The 13,772-nt window shown below is 27.5% G+C and overlaps 1 protein-coding gene across 1 annotated transcript; it reads right to left on the bottom strand.

Moving 5' to 3' along the window:
* Window positions 1-2,334: 2,334 nt before the first annotated feature.
* On the bottom strand, window positions 2,335-13,015 carry LOC105366929 (troponin C, isoform 1-like). Its single transcript, XM_011505533.1, has 5 exons — window positions 12,938-13,015; window positions 9,610-9,637; window positions 5,984-6,127; window positions 4,182-4,436; window positions 2,335-2,461 (listed from the first exon to the last, which is right to left on the bottom strand). The coding sequence occupies exons 1-5, from the start codon at window positions 13,013-13,015 to the stop codon at window positions 2,436-2,438; spliced, it is 531 nt and encodes a 176-aa protein (XP_011503835.1). The 3' UTR covers window positions 2,335-2,435.
* Between the last annotated feature and the right edge of the window lie 757 nt (window positions 13,016-13,772).

The following is a 13,772-nucleotide window of genomic DNA, read 5'->3' as shown; positions in this document are numbered from 1 at the left end:
TAGTCATATTTTTTTTGTATAATTTAAAATTATTGATTGCTTAAATGTTGATTAAAATTTTTATTATATTTTAATTATATTAAAAAAAATAATATTGAATTAAATTTGTATTAAATAATAAATATAAACAAATCTGTATGGTTATAACATGACGAAACGTATAGTCTAGTTAGAACTATAAATGTATTGTATTGTTCGAGATTGCGAGAACATTTCTTGCCATAACATCCCACGGTCATTGGATACTCGATACGGTCAATACATCTGGAAAACACTTGTGAATAGTTCTTTTATTTATTCTCGCTTATCTAAAAACGTGCTCATGCTTTTCCTGTGCAGTTAAACGATCTTGTTGATTACTGCCAAGAAGACGTAGATTCTGAAAGAGTATCAGTATTCAGGATTGAACCACCCAACAAAAAATAACAATTTATTGTTTGTTATAATACGATTCCGATACATTATATTTAGATTAAGGCGCAATATTTGAACTATACGTTACAAAAATTCACTGGAAATTTAGCTGCGCACTTTGTCCGCATAGCAACAAAAGAAGCTTCTCGAATTTATCAAAGCTTGCTTCCAGAGAATTCACTAAAGCCTCCAAGAATTTATAACACCAAATGTACGCAATCGTATTTAAGAAGCAGCGAATGGAGAAGAAAAGCAGTCTTGTTGAATAACTCAAGTGAAACTAGTGCCAGTCATAACAGTGAAAGTTGAACTCGTCTAAGGGAATCCGTGTAAGGCATATTCATTATTTACATTGATTATTCTATTATTATTATTATTGCTGGCCAGCTATCGGTGCGTCTCCCGCAACGTGACGCTAGTCAGACCGCATTGAGGACAATGACATAGACTGGCATCTCCAGCACCTTATTTATACTACATGTAATTTTCGCGGCCCATGTCTACACTATCGGTTGGACCCTCGCAACTTGATTCTTATCAGACCGCTAAAGAGGACGCCGATACTGATTACTAGACCCCGGCCTAATTCTCATCATCACTACGAGACATTGCCGGTCACGCCACAATAAGTGTTTCTGATCAAACCACAAAAGAGGGCAACAACAATTCGTAATAATCCCCACCACCGCCACTAGCCGAATATCACGCAGTCAATTTAACGTCGATTCAAACGCCTAATTAATCGCGAGCCGAATCTCGCTTAGTACGATTCAAGCGTCGACTTAGCGTCTAAGCATCCACGTGCCGGATATGCCCAGTATAATTTAAGCGTGACTCACACGACACATAACTGTCGAACAAGAAAGACTCCGTTGATTTATAAGCTAGAACCCGTAATTAATACTTCCGAGATACCTTACGAGGCTTGCACTCCCAGACGATATTCCGACTTCATATCAGCTACCTAGTTACTACAACCAACGATTCTCACTATAATTAACAACATCAATATTACTGTAAGAACTACTTAAATAAAGGTCACTAAAACCAATTGTGTTTATTCTGAATTGATGCATTAACCTTTCACTCATGCCCCCCCCCCCCCATCACCATTAAACCGATGGTACGGTCTAATCCATCCACCTTGATCAGCAATGATACTGGTGGTTGGAATTCCAAACAATCAGGTATACGTAAGAATATCAAGTACAAAACATTTCCTAAATTTCATGTATATATATAAATATGAAATGAAGTTTTTAAAATCATATTAAATAGTACTATTGATTATTTTTAGCTTCACTTGAACCTAGTTTTTTGTAAATACTTTTATACAAATGAATTTTAATACTATGAAATGGCAATTCAATGTAGCATTATAATAATAATTACAGAACTTTTGATCGCATTTAATTTTTTAGAGTACTATGTTTCTTATTTATCAAATAAATTAATAGATGCACATAAATATAAATTTATTTTCTGATTTATTCTTAAATGTAATCGTGATAAAATAAATATAAATATAGTTTTTGTATATTTTTTTATACAATTATATACCATTGACAAGGTTATGTTGTAATTTAAATTGTATCATATATGTTTTCATTATTTTATGTATGAGTTTATTATACTTTATAAATAAGTTTTAATTATAGATTTAAATATGATAAAGGTGTTATTTCTTAAACAATACATTTGATAATAAAATGTATTTTGATGGTTTTGTATAAATGGATATAAATTTCATTTATAATTAGACAACTGATTTTAAGTTATCAAAAAATTAAATCAATATTATATTCTATGATATAATCAACTTGATAATTTTAATATTAAAAAAATTTCCAATTTTTAAAGTACACAGTATATTTCTTTATTGTTAATTTTTTTATACAATATTTACATTTTTAACTGAAGTAATTTTTAATCTCATTTATTAATAATTATGAAATATCTGTTTTGACACAAATTAATATTCTAGTACTAATTTCAGTAGCATATTAAATACTGTATTATTCCTACTTTGTCATTGCTTCCATGAACTCTAAAAAAATATAAGATTTTTACTATTTTATACAAATATGTATTCGATAAGAATTATAATTTTCAAATAAGTTTATAATTATTTAATTTAATAACATATTTATAATTGTTTATATATATATATATATATTAATTATTTATTTATTTATTCGTTTTTCAATTTCAATATTTAACAATTACTCTAGTTAGAAAAATTAATAAATGCAGCGATAATTTTGTCAATTTCATATATTGTCACCTTATGTGAATAATCTATTTAATTTCAGATACTGATCATTATCATGCACTGAAAAATGCAGATTTCCACTAGAATCAACATTATTCTAATTTTTAATAAAATTCATTTTTAATCAAATTATATCAACAAATACAAAATCTGGATGAAACATGGTGATGCATTAATATACAAAATAAAGAGCCTGGAAAATTTATAACATATTTTTTATAATTAATCATAACTGTATAATATATTTTTTACAAATTAACATTTATGAAAAGTTTTTTTTTAATATTTATTTATTAATTTAATAAGTTTATTAAATTTTTTTCATATTTTTTACTTCCAGAATTATGAATAAAATAAATAATTTTCTATTAATAAACAAAATGTTTTCTGCAAAATAAGAAAAATTTTTATATATTTTCAATGTGATATATTTCAAATATTTTCAATATTTTCATTATGGAATTAAATTTGTCAAAGAGTAATAATTCAATCTCTTGTATTATAAAAATATTATATTTAATATAAGATTATTCTCTTATATTAAAATCATCTAGCACAAATATAAATATTCAAAAGTATTTTAATAAACAATTTGTTTGAGAATATAAATTGATTATGTTAACTTTTAAATCAAATTATTTATTTTTTATTAATAAAATCAGGAAAAATAAGCTTTTAAAATGAGTGTAGATATAAATTTTACAATATGAAGTTTTTAAACGTAAATGAATTATGTTTGTTATGAACGTGAGTTCTGTTGCCTTTTTGCACTTTCAACTCAATTGAATATAGCTTTACAACTCTTATTGAATATATTACATAAAAAATTATTAAATAATTTTATTGTGATATTTTTTAATTGCGGTAGAATTTTATTGGAATAAAGAGATATAATGAATTGTTAGATAATCACAAGGATAATCATTACTAAAAAAGCATAACAAATTTACTCGAAAATTTATTTAAATCATGGAATTTATTATATTGTATGATTTATTTAAGATAAATTATAAATACTATATAGACAATCAAGACTATAATACTTATATTTTTTATATATAATATAGCATAATGTACAAATGCAGTGAGTGCGATGCATAATTGGAACCATGTCAATAAAATTTATATCAATGTCAACCATGGAATTGAACAAAATTGATAGCTATTTTGAAAAAATTTAAAATATTTGACTTTGAATTTATATATTCTACTAAATATCTTATTAAATAGTCATACAAACACAAAAAAATGATTGCCAGTTGTAGCAGTATCGGTATCAGAGTCAAACTCAAAATCATTAAAAATCATTAGGAAGAATTAAATCGTTATCTAGGAATCTTATAATCTAATATTTGAATATAAGATTTACCGTCGTTTACAAATTTTACTTAAATAAAAAAATGTTTATTTCTATAAGTTTAGATATTATTTATATTTAAATTTATTTTATGTTTATGCAATAAGGAAATTAATAACAAATTTTAATTTGTGATACCATCAAAATCTAAAGTTCCCGATCCATCAGCATCTATTTCATCAATCATCATATCTAATTCTTCGGATGTTAAATTATCGTCTAATTCATGCAGAATATCTCGAAAAACTTCTGTTGTTATATAACCATTTCCTTCTTTATCATATAGTCGAAAAGCTTCTCTTAATTCTGCCTGTATTGCTTCAGTATCTGCATCATCTTCCAAAAATCTTGCAGCCAGATTACAAAAAGTATCAAATCTTATTTCCTTTCTTCCTAAAAATGAATAAATCTATTAATGTATAAATAAATAATTTTATCTATATTTAGTATTAGATTATAATTAATAGTATTTCATAAATATTTAGTAAGTTTTGCATGTTTCTACACATAGTCTAATTTTAAAAAGTCTATATTATCTAAATTTTTTATAATGAAAAACGTTAATGATATAATGTACGGGAATATATGAAGTATAAAAAAAGAGAAGAAAAGAGGGAAATTAGTGGGCATGATAGAAAATTTAAAGAACCGTAGTCAAGGTAAAAGGAAAAAATTGAAATGAAAGATGATGGTAAAATTGCACCACAAGATTTATTCAAGAATGTACATCAGTCATAATGAATATTCCTGTATTAAAACTTTTAGCAACCAAATGTTTTTGATTATTAAATATATTTAATATACAAATGTTATCTTTTTGTAATAAATAAAAAATTAGTATTTATATGCATATATTCTAAGAGTTAAAAAAATAGATGTAAATACAGTTCTAAAAATGTTGTAAGCAAATAATAAAATACTTATAAATTTAAAATATTAGATCAAACCATATTACAAACCTTTTGAGGTCTATTTTTAAGTTTCAAATTTTTTTTAGTTTAAATATGAATATTAATATGAATAAATTTTACTATTAATAATCACATTGATAATGTGTGCTTATTAATCCAAAGGTATCAGAATAAATATGTAATATATGTATGCCATTGGTAGCGAACTTATAAACCACAAATCTTAGTAAATTATAAAAAAATCTTTACAGTAATTCATATAATATTAAACAATTATATAAATACCTATATAAAGAGAACAGATTTATTTAATGTATTTGCAATAAATCAAGGACATAGTATGTTTAAATTTGTAAATAAATTAAAAATTATAATAAAAATTAAATATATATTATAACGATAAAAATCTTCATTATACATTTCGTAATATTTTTGATTATTACTTATTCAATATGTATATACTTATAATTATGATATTACTATTATATAGATATACGTATATATATATATATATATATATATACGTATAATGGAGTTGGTAAGGATAAGTGTGTAATTTGTAAAATTAATTATTATGATGACAGTTCACAATTAATTGAAATGGAAAAAGTTCTTTTATTTTTCTGATATTCTTTTTCTATTGTGTTCTTAACTACATGAAATTTCAAATTTACAGAAAAATATTTTTGATGATTATATATATATATATATAAAATTATATAAAAAATTATTTATATATATAAATATATATATATATATATATATATAATCATCAAAAATATTTTTCTGTAAATAAGAATATTCTATTGAAAGATAAACCATTCATTAATGACTAATTAATGTCCTTTTACATAGTAATTTAAAAGGTACTAGAAAAAATAATGAAACACAGAAAAATTAAAAATAGATTATATATCTACATACATTCGTTTATTTATTAATGAATATTTATGTGTAATAGATTAAAACAATTTAATTTTTTATATTAAGATGTAGATATAATTGTAATTGCAATTTTGTTGTACATACCATGAGGATCAAATTCTGTTACAACTTCAGATAATACGCTACTTCTTATTTCATGTCCTAGCATACCAAGCATTGTACCAATCATATCCGTGCTAACAACACCCTTTTTTTGATGATCGAATGCATCAAATGCCATTTGTAGTTCTGCAAAAAGAGTACAAATAATACTAATACATGAAAATTTCATTGTCTTATATATATATAAGAAACTAAATTACAACAAATATGTAAAAACTAATAACCATCTAAATATAAAACGTTGAATTTTATCATATTTATGATTCTAAATTGTATGAAAATGTACATTAAAAAATAATTTGAATTAATTCCATAAATTAATGTTTGTTGAAAATGTCTATAAAGTATTAGTCACATATTTAATTAATTATGCAATTTATAATGTTAAAGAGTTTTTACTGTAATTATAGTATAAAAATGTATTAAAACTTGAAAAGCTCATCCAAATAAACATAGTTCTAAAAACCAAATTCTATTACATCTTATACATATGATATACGAAAGACTTATTTTTATTACACAATACCTTTTCGTTTTCGTTTAGATCTCATAAATATATTTTATAAAATCTTTGTAAAAATTCACTTTTTATCACACTCACTTTATTCAATATAAGTCATTTGATTATGCTAAATAAATTCTAAAATATGATTTTTACATTATAACGAACTATGTACAAAAAGCACAGAATGCACGAAAAGTTTAGAAATTAGTATAAAACAATATAAATAAAAGGTATTTATTATTTATATATGATTAAAAGATCAAGTATTTTACATTAATTATATTGATTATATATTACAAAAAAATAAACATTGTTTAGAATTAGACTATGGCCAAGAAGACCAGAGAAAAATGTGGGAAAGTGGAAGGGGGTAGCGCTCCAATTCAGTACTTAACACGTCTGCTTGCTTGGTATTTCGTTTATTTTACATATACAATGTAATGATTCTACGTTGACGATGAGAATCGGTAAGATCTTGTCGGTTCTTGGTTGTTGCCAAGTAGTGTCAGCATGCACTACTTGTAGAGGTAGGAGGTCGTAAATCTCCTGATCCTCTTGATGCAGTACGCTTGGTGGTGAAATACTACACTGAAGGTGAGAAGTCGTAAGTCTCTTGACACTTCTTCGTGTGGAGCCACGTGGTGGTAACTTGATTGCTGGTTTCCTCCAAGCTGTCTTGTAGTGTAGAAGGATGAGGAGGGCCTTCTGTAGCGGTTTTGTTGAGAGTGTGTGTAATGGCTGCACTAATATGAGAGAGGCCTGCAACAGCTTCCTTGACTCGGTTTGGCTGAATAATTATTAGCTGACTGGCTCATGACAGTAACGCTTATCTCATGGTGCGCTTGCCTTAAATAACTACGCGACAGCTTTGTTAGCTGAAGACAAAGGGCTGATCATAGATTCTCTGAATCTCAAACAAACATTATAAATACGAGCACTTTTTATTCTTCCATAGATTTTGTTCTTTAGTTTAAACTTATACAAAAAAAATATGTTCAACATTCATAGTTCATTGTGCCTACCTTCGAAAAAACTTCCAATATCTTTGCTTAATAATAATTAAATTATTGATATATTCCTAATTCTTTTACAACTGCAAAATTCAAAAAGTTTTTATTTTATTTATCATTGTGATATCAATCAAATATTATTTCATATATGTATATATACAAAATATTAAGGAATGAATAAAGAGATATTTTTACTTGCAGTAACGCATAGTCATTATAAAAATTATTTAATTATAAAAATTTATCGTAATCAATATATTGCAAAGTGTTCGAAATATAGTGATGTAATTCATGGCTCGAACTGCCAATGCTCCAATAGCTTAATTTGCCGCCCGTAGGTGGAAGAGCTGTACAAGAGTCGTGAGAGTTGTTTAATTATACATTTATTATACAATTTATTACACAATTTACATAAGGGTGGTTTTGAATCTTCTTGAATCTAAGGTGAAATACGCTTCTTGAACGGCATCTTTTATAGGTGTCACTACACAAGATGCTTTTGAAATCGTTCAATTATGATGTGCCCATCATTGCCATCGGCGAGCAAGAATAATGAGGTTGCGCGAACAGTGTACTCACAGTGATGCAGTATCTTGATCTGATCCTGGGTTGAGTAATTTACCACAAAGCACGCGGCAAATGCAAACGTGCGTGGCCGTCCGTTCCTCTTGTAAGTAAAGTGATAATATCAATTTGACCACAAAAAACATGCGGCAAACACACGTGAGTCGTCGTCCTTCCCGTCGATGGTTTATTACAAAACACGCGGCAAACACAAACATGCGTGATCGGCCTTCCGTCGGCGATTGAATACTACGGTTGATATATCCTTTTCTGGTCAATGGATCTTCGCAAATACTTGGTTACTAGCTAACCAATTCGCACGGGTGCGTAAAGTTCCCTGCTGACTTAGCTTTTCTTCCAAATAGCCCTTTTCTATTGCCTTTTCTTTCGAAACATTGGCCCTTTGCCGTTTGTCCCCACCTTTAACGCCTCATGCTCCCACTGAAGGAGCTTCTGGTTTTAGTTTTCCAGATGTACAAACCATTTCGAGTCTCCAGCAACCTTGGCGAGACTTTCTTAGATTTTATGTCTGTTCGATAATTCCTTTTTATAATAGCTGTCGAAAGTTTTCTAATGAAGATAATTCGAGATATTTTTCTTTTCACTCTCGAACACAAAGTAATATATATATATATCCATTATGGAAATAGTAATTATATATTTTTATTATTTATTTGTTCATTGTAATTCATAATCATGTTGAATTTTATGAACTTAATTATTTTGTACTTATAATTCAAACTTTTCAATGAGTATCCATGTCAGTACCAAATCTTTCAAATACCATAATTATTGATTTTAAATCATTATAAACATGTGCTAAAAAGTATTTATGAAATTTGTTTAATAAATTATATTAAAATGATTTTGTTTACAAAATTATAAAAAATAAAAAATAGCTTTGTTCACAACAATAAAAGTGACTATATTGAAAATTGAATTACTAGTTAAAACGAATAATAAATACATACAATTGATTTATATAAATATAAATTACAACAATAGTACACAAATTTTTTACATATTGATATATGGAACATTTTGAGAATTGTAAGAGATACTCTTAATAAATAATATAATAATGATTTATACAGATTTAAATAAATGCGATTATCGTAGTACGATTAAAGAGATGTAAATTATTGATGAAAAAAATTTTACCGTATTTTATTGCAACAAAAATTAAAAGATTCTTAATATATTCCCATTACAGTACCGAGTAGACACACAACGCGCGCACGCACGGACACACGCATATACGCATATAATTGTCAATGTTCAGTTACAATGAAATCCGTATCAGAGTATCATGTTTCAAGTACAATATTAAATATAGAAACAAAAATTCTACTTCAAGCCGTGATACATAATGTATCAGTTTTTATTCTCTATATACTTATTATACATAGTATATTACGTGACTGCATTACATTTTCTGAATTTATATAGTTATGTATAATGTAAAACGGTTTCATGTGTTAGTTTTTATATACTATTTATTGAAAAATATTTATTTAATTGTAACTTACGTTGAATTTGTTCCTTTGATAAATCCTCCTAAAAAATATATGTTTATTATTTTTCAAATTAAAAAATAAAAATATTAATTACTTTAAAAATATATTCAATAAAAAAATTATTATTATTAATTATTAATATATATTATTAATATAATATATATTAATATAAAAATATAATCTTTATTAATTGTTAAATTTGTATAAAACTGACTAAAATATAAGTTTCACTTTATATGAATAGATATGTATCCATCAAGTTATTTGAAATAAAAAAATTTAATACTAGTAAAAAGTTATTAAATATTGCTATTATATTATAAATTATTCCATTTACAAAAAAACCTCTATACAATACAAAAAAATACTATTTGATAACAAACGAATATCAATAACTATAACTGCTTGTGATTCAACTGAAATATATAAATCATACTTATGACTAATGAATACAACAAAGTAATAAAAAGTAGATTGCTGAATTAAATCCAATATTTCTTTTTCCAATCTTTGAATTTGTATGAAATGATTTCGGGTAGACATTATATAACTATACTATATTATTTATACTATATTATTGGCCTAATACACACCTATTCCCCAGTTTTTTTATTGGTTTAACGAATATTAATTATTTTACAAAATTAATCTTATTTTGTTCGAAACTGGTATTATTTCCTGGCTCAAACTACCAATGTTTCGATAGCTTTAATAATTTTCCGCCCGCCCTAGCAGATGCTTGGGTAGGAGTTAAGGGTTGTATAAATGTGTAATAGTGCAAACTTCGTGAACACATGGTTTATTAACAGTTACATTAACAATAAGCAGCATTCACTTCCCACAGATGAGTGTAAGCTCTGTCTCGTCTCAATAATGTGGTTGTTTCTTGATGGTGACTATGTCGTAGTCTCTGCTAATTTTGTAAGTATTAGCAGTAATATATATGCAGTTTATATATGCACACATGCCTGTATCGAACGTATGGGCTCAAAATATGTATGCACACACACCTGTATCGGAAATGTGGTTTCAAAGTGTATGCATGTATACACTTCTGTATAGGATGTGTAACCTCAAAATATGTATGCACACACGCCTGTATAGGACATGTGGCCTCAAAATATGTATGCACACATGCCTGTATAGGATTCGTGACCTCAAAGTATATGTATGCACACATCTTAAAACTATGGTTATTGTAGCCATATGGTTTCTCGTAATGCAGTCAGCTCCCTTGACTAATTGTAAGTTGTAGCACACTTGATAATTAAAACGTGTAATCCTTGCGATGGCTTCATTGTGCCAGTGTAACTGAATGATTGGTAAATGGCAGAAAGCACAGGCTGAATAGTGTATTGACTGATAACTGTTTGACGGATTAAATTACAATGAATGTCTAGGCATAGTGTGCTGCCCTTAAATATCCGCGCGGCAGCTTACTTAGCTGGCACGAAAGCATCGTTGTTGCTGTACTAGAATCTTACATGAGGCGCAGAATGAAAACTCTAGAAAGTTCGAGAATTCTATGAAAAAAAAGGCTTAAGAAATTTGAAGAATTCCATGCGACGTTACTATGCGAAGACCATATAAAACATTGTAGGGCATTTGAAACCAAAACATAACAATTACACGAAAATTCTCGTGTCCAAGCGTTTATAGAAGCTTGAGAGCTAGAGAGACTAGCGATACCGAGGCCAAAGGTCTTAGAAACTGCTTCATCCCGCACACATTCTTTAATCTGTATTAAATTTTGTATAATATTTTTTAAACTGATTAAAAATTACTTTTATTTTAAAATGTATTGGAATTAATTAATTTTTCAATGCAATTTGTTTAAAAACACACTACTATAAATTTCAATAATAAATACTACAGCGTCAGTATAAATATCTACTTTGAATTTGAACGATAGTTTTATTTTTCTTTGTATTTTTATATGATTTTAAAAATGATAAAATGGAGATTGAAATATTAGGAAGACAAAATATTTTATTTTTAATGTAGTAAAACAACAAAAATACAGTAAGTATATTTGATTATATGAGAGCATGAGAAGATAGAAGATACACTGATGTATATATTATATCTCCAATCAAATAAGATAATTCTTCTTTTTGAGGCGTGACTATAAATGTGTTTATAATTATTACTTTTAATACAAATAAGAGATAATTACAAATTGTAACATAAATGTTAAGATAATTGTAAAACTGACTGTCATATATTTTATAAGAATTGCTAATTTTTTACTTTTTGTAGTAAGAGTATAAAATTTATCAAAAGAATTGATAATTATAGTTTTTTATTCTTGACTTATAAGTTTTATTTATGTATATATTTCTCTTATTTCGTAATAAATGTTCTTTTTTATTCGATATTTTATGGATTTGCTTTTAAATACAAATTCAAAATAAAAATTTTAATACTGTAAATAAAACTGGTATAAGCCTGTATACGTTTAAAAGAATAACTTGAGAAACAATAGTATCAATAATTAAATTGATTAAACAAAATTGATTATTATTATATATTTAATATAAGCCATAAAAAAAAGACTCAACTGCATGCATTTCTTGAGTTATCAAAAACACTTATGGAACTTGTATTGATTTAATTCATTACAGATACAACTTCAGTTAACAACTAATTTATAGCGAGTAGTAAATTTGAATGCATAATATAAAATTCTCGTTTTTGGTTGCAATTCATTATAATATATTATTGGAATATATTTAAAAAGTCAAAAAGTTTAATCAATAGTTCAACTCAAGATATTTATTAAGCAAGTAAAACAATTCCTTTATGGACGAAATATATTATACACTCGCAAAGAATACACATTCAAGCTTATGTAGTAAATTATTTTTAATAAAGTGTTTAATAAATATTAAAAGCAAATCGAAAATTATATTATAGAGATGTGTATCATTAAATAATTTTAATACTAAATTAGTACAATATAATAGTGTTCGAGATTGAAGCCAGTTTCAAGACCGCCGATTGCCGGCATCGCCGGCCCTTTAGATCTTAGATTTCTGTAAACACTTGGACGAGAATTTTCGTATACTTGTTATTTTTTGGTTTTAAATGGCCCATAATATTTATATGGTCTTCGAGTAATAACATCGTCCGGAAGTCTCTAAAGTTATTACATCTTATTTTTTCTTTCGTCGAAATCTCGAAACATCTAAATTTTTCTTTCCACGCCTCATGTAATATTCTAGTGCAGCAACGACGATGGTTTGTTGCCAGCTAAATGAGCCGCCGCGTGGATATATAAGGCAAGTACGCGCGTGCCTCGCTCTCTTGCTGAACCACCCTTGCTGAAGCTGCTACTTACTGAACTGCGTTTGCTGCTAACATCTTGCCGTGACTCGACCACAGTGAACCGATCTAATCCTCTACCAGTAGAAGCCATGGTACGGGTCTCGGTTTGCTCTCAGCAGAACCGTCATTGAACGGTCGGTATTTCCAGCAGAGCCGCCACGGAACGCTCATCAACCTTCGGTTTTGTGCACGTATTCAAAAGGCTTAAAAGCTCATTGTAATTCTACATCGCGTTCACTCAACTGTTATTACCTCTCAGTGTTTTAGTATATACTGTGACGACAACATGTGGCCGCTTATTCGGAAATCAACTTAAAAATACACGTGCATTATTAAAAAGAAATCAGCAAGATTAGATAGTGATAGCATAGATAGTGATTTTACAATGAAGCCAATTGGTATAGTAATCATAAGGGGCACATCAGCCACGCAGTAAATCAACACCTTGTCGGCAGCTTACAAGGTACATCTCCTTATATTATTAAATAAGCTAGCCGCACACGCGCAAAATCACACTTCCGAAAACTACCTTTAAAGAGTACGCTCTATCGAACTAACACTTCGACACCGTACAGACCCTCAAAGAGTCGACACAATTGACGCAGCACGGCAATTACATTGTTAAATCCAACAATTTATAGAATAATCGACAACCAATCAAGTCCTTCAGAGCTCCAAGACATGTCATTTATGATTCTTGCGTGTGACTAGTTTCCAACTGCTCCTTCATAATTAGAAACATAATTGATTACGCACCAATTTCCATCAAGACATTTATACTGTTCGATTTTAAAGGGTTAGTTTAAAGCTCGAACTACCAATTCAATAGTTCAGTAGATTAGTCTCTC

The sequence above is a fragment of the Ceratosolen solmsi genome, unplaced genomic scaffold (genome assembly GCF_000503995.2).
Source record: "Ceratosolen solmsi marchali unplaced genomic scaffold, CerSol_1.0 scaffold54, whole genome shotgun sequence".
Classification (NCBI taxonomy): domain Eukaryota; kingdom Metazoa; phylum Arthropoda; class Insecta; order Hymenoptera; family Agaonidae; genus Ceratosolen; species Ceratosolen solmsi.
The sequence above is the reverse complement of the archived record's forward strand: the minus strand, read 5'-3'. Positions and strand labels throughout refer to the sequence as shown.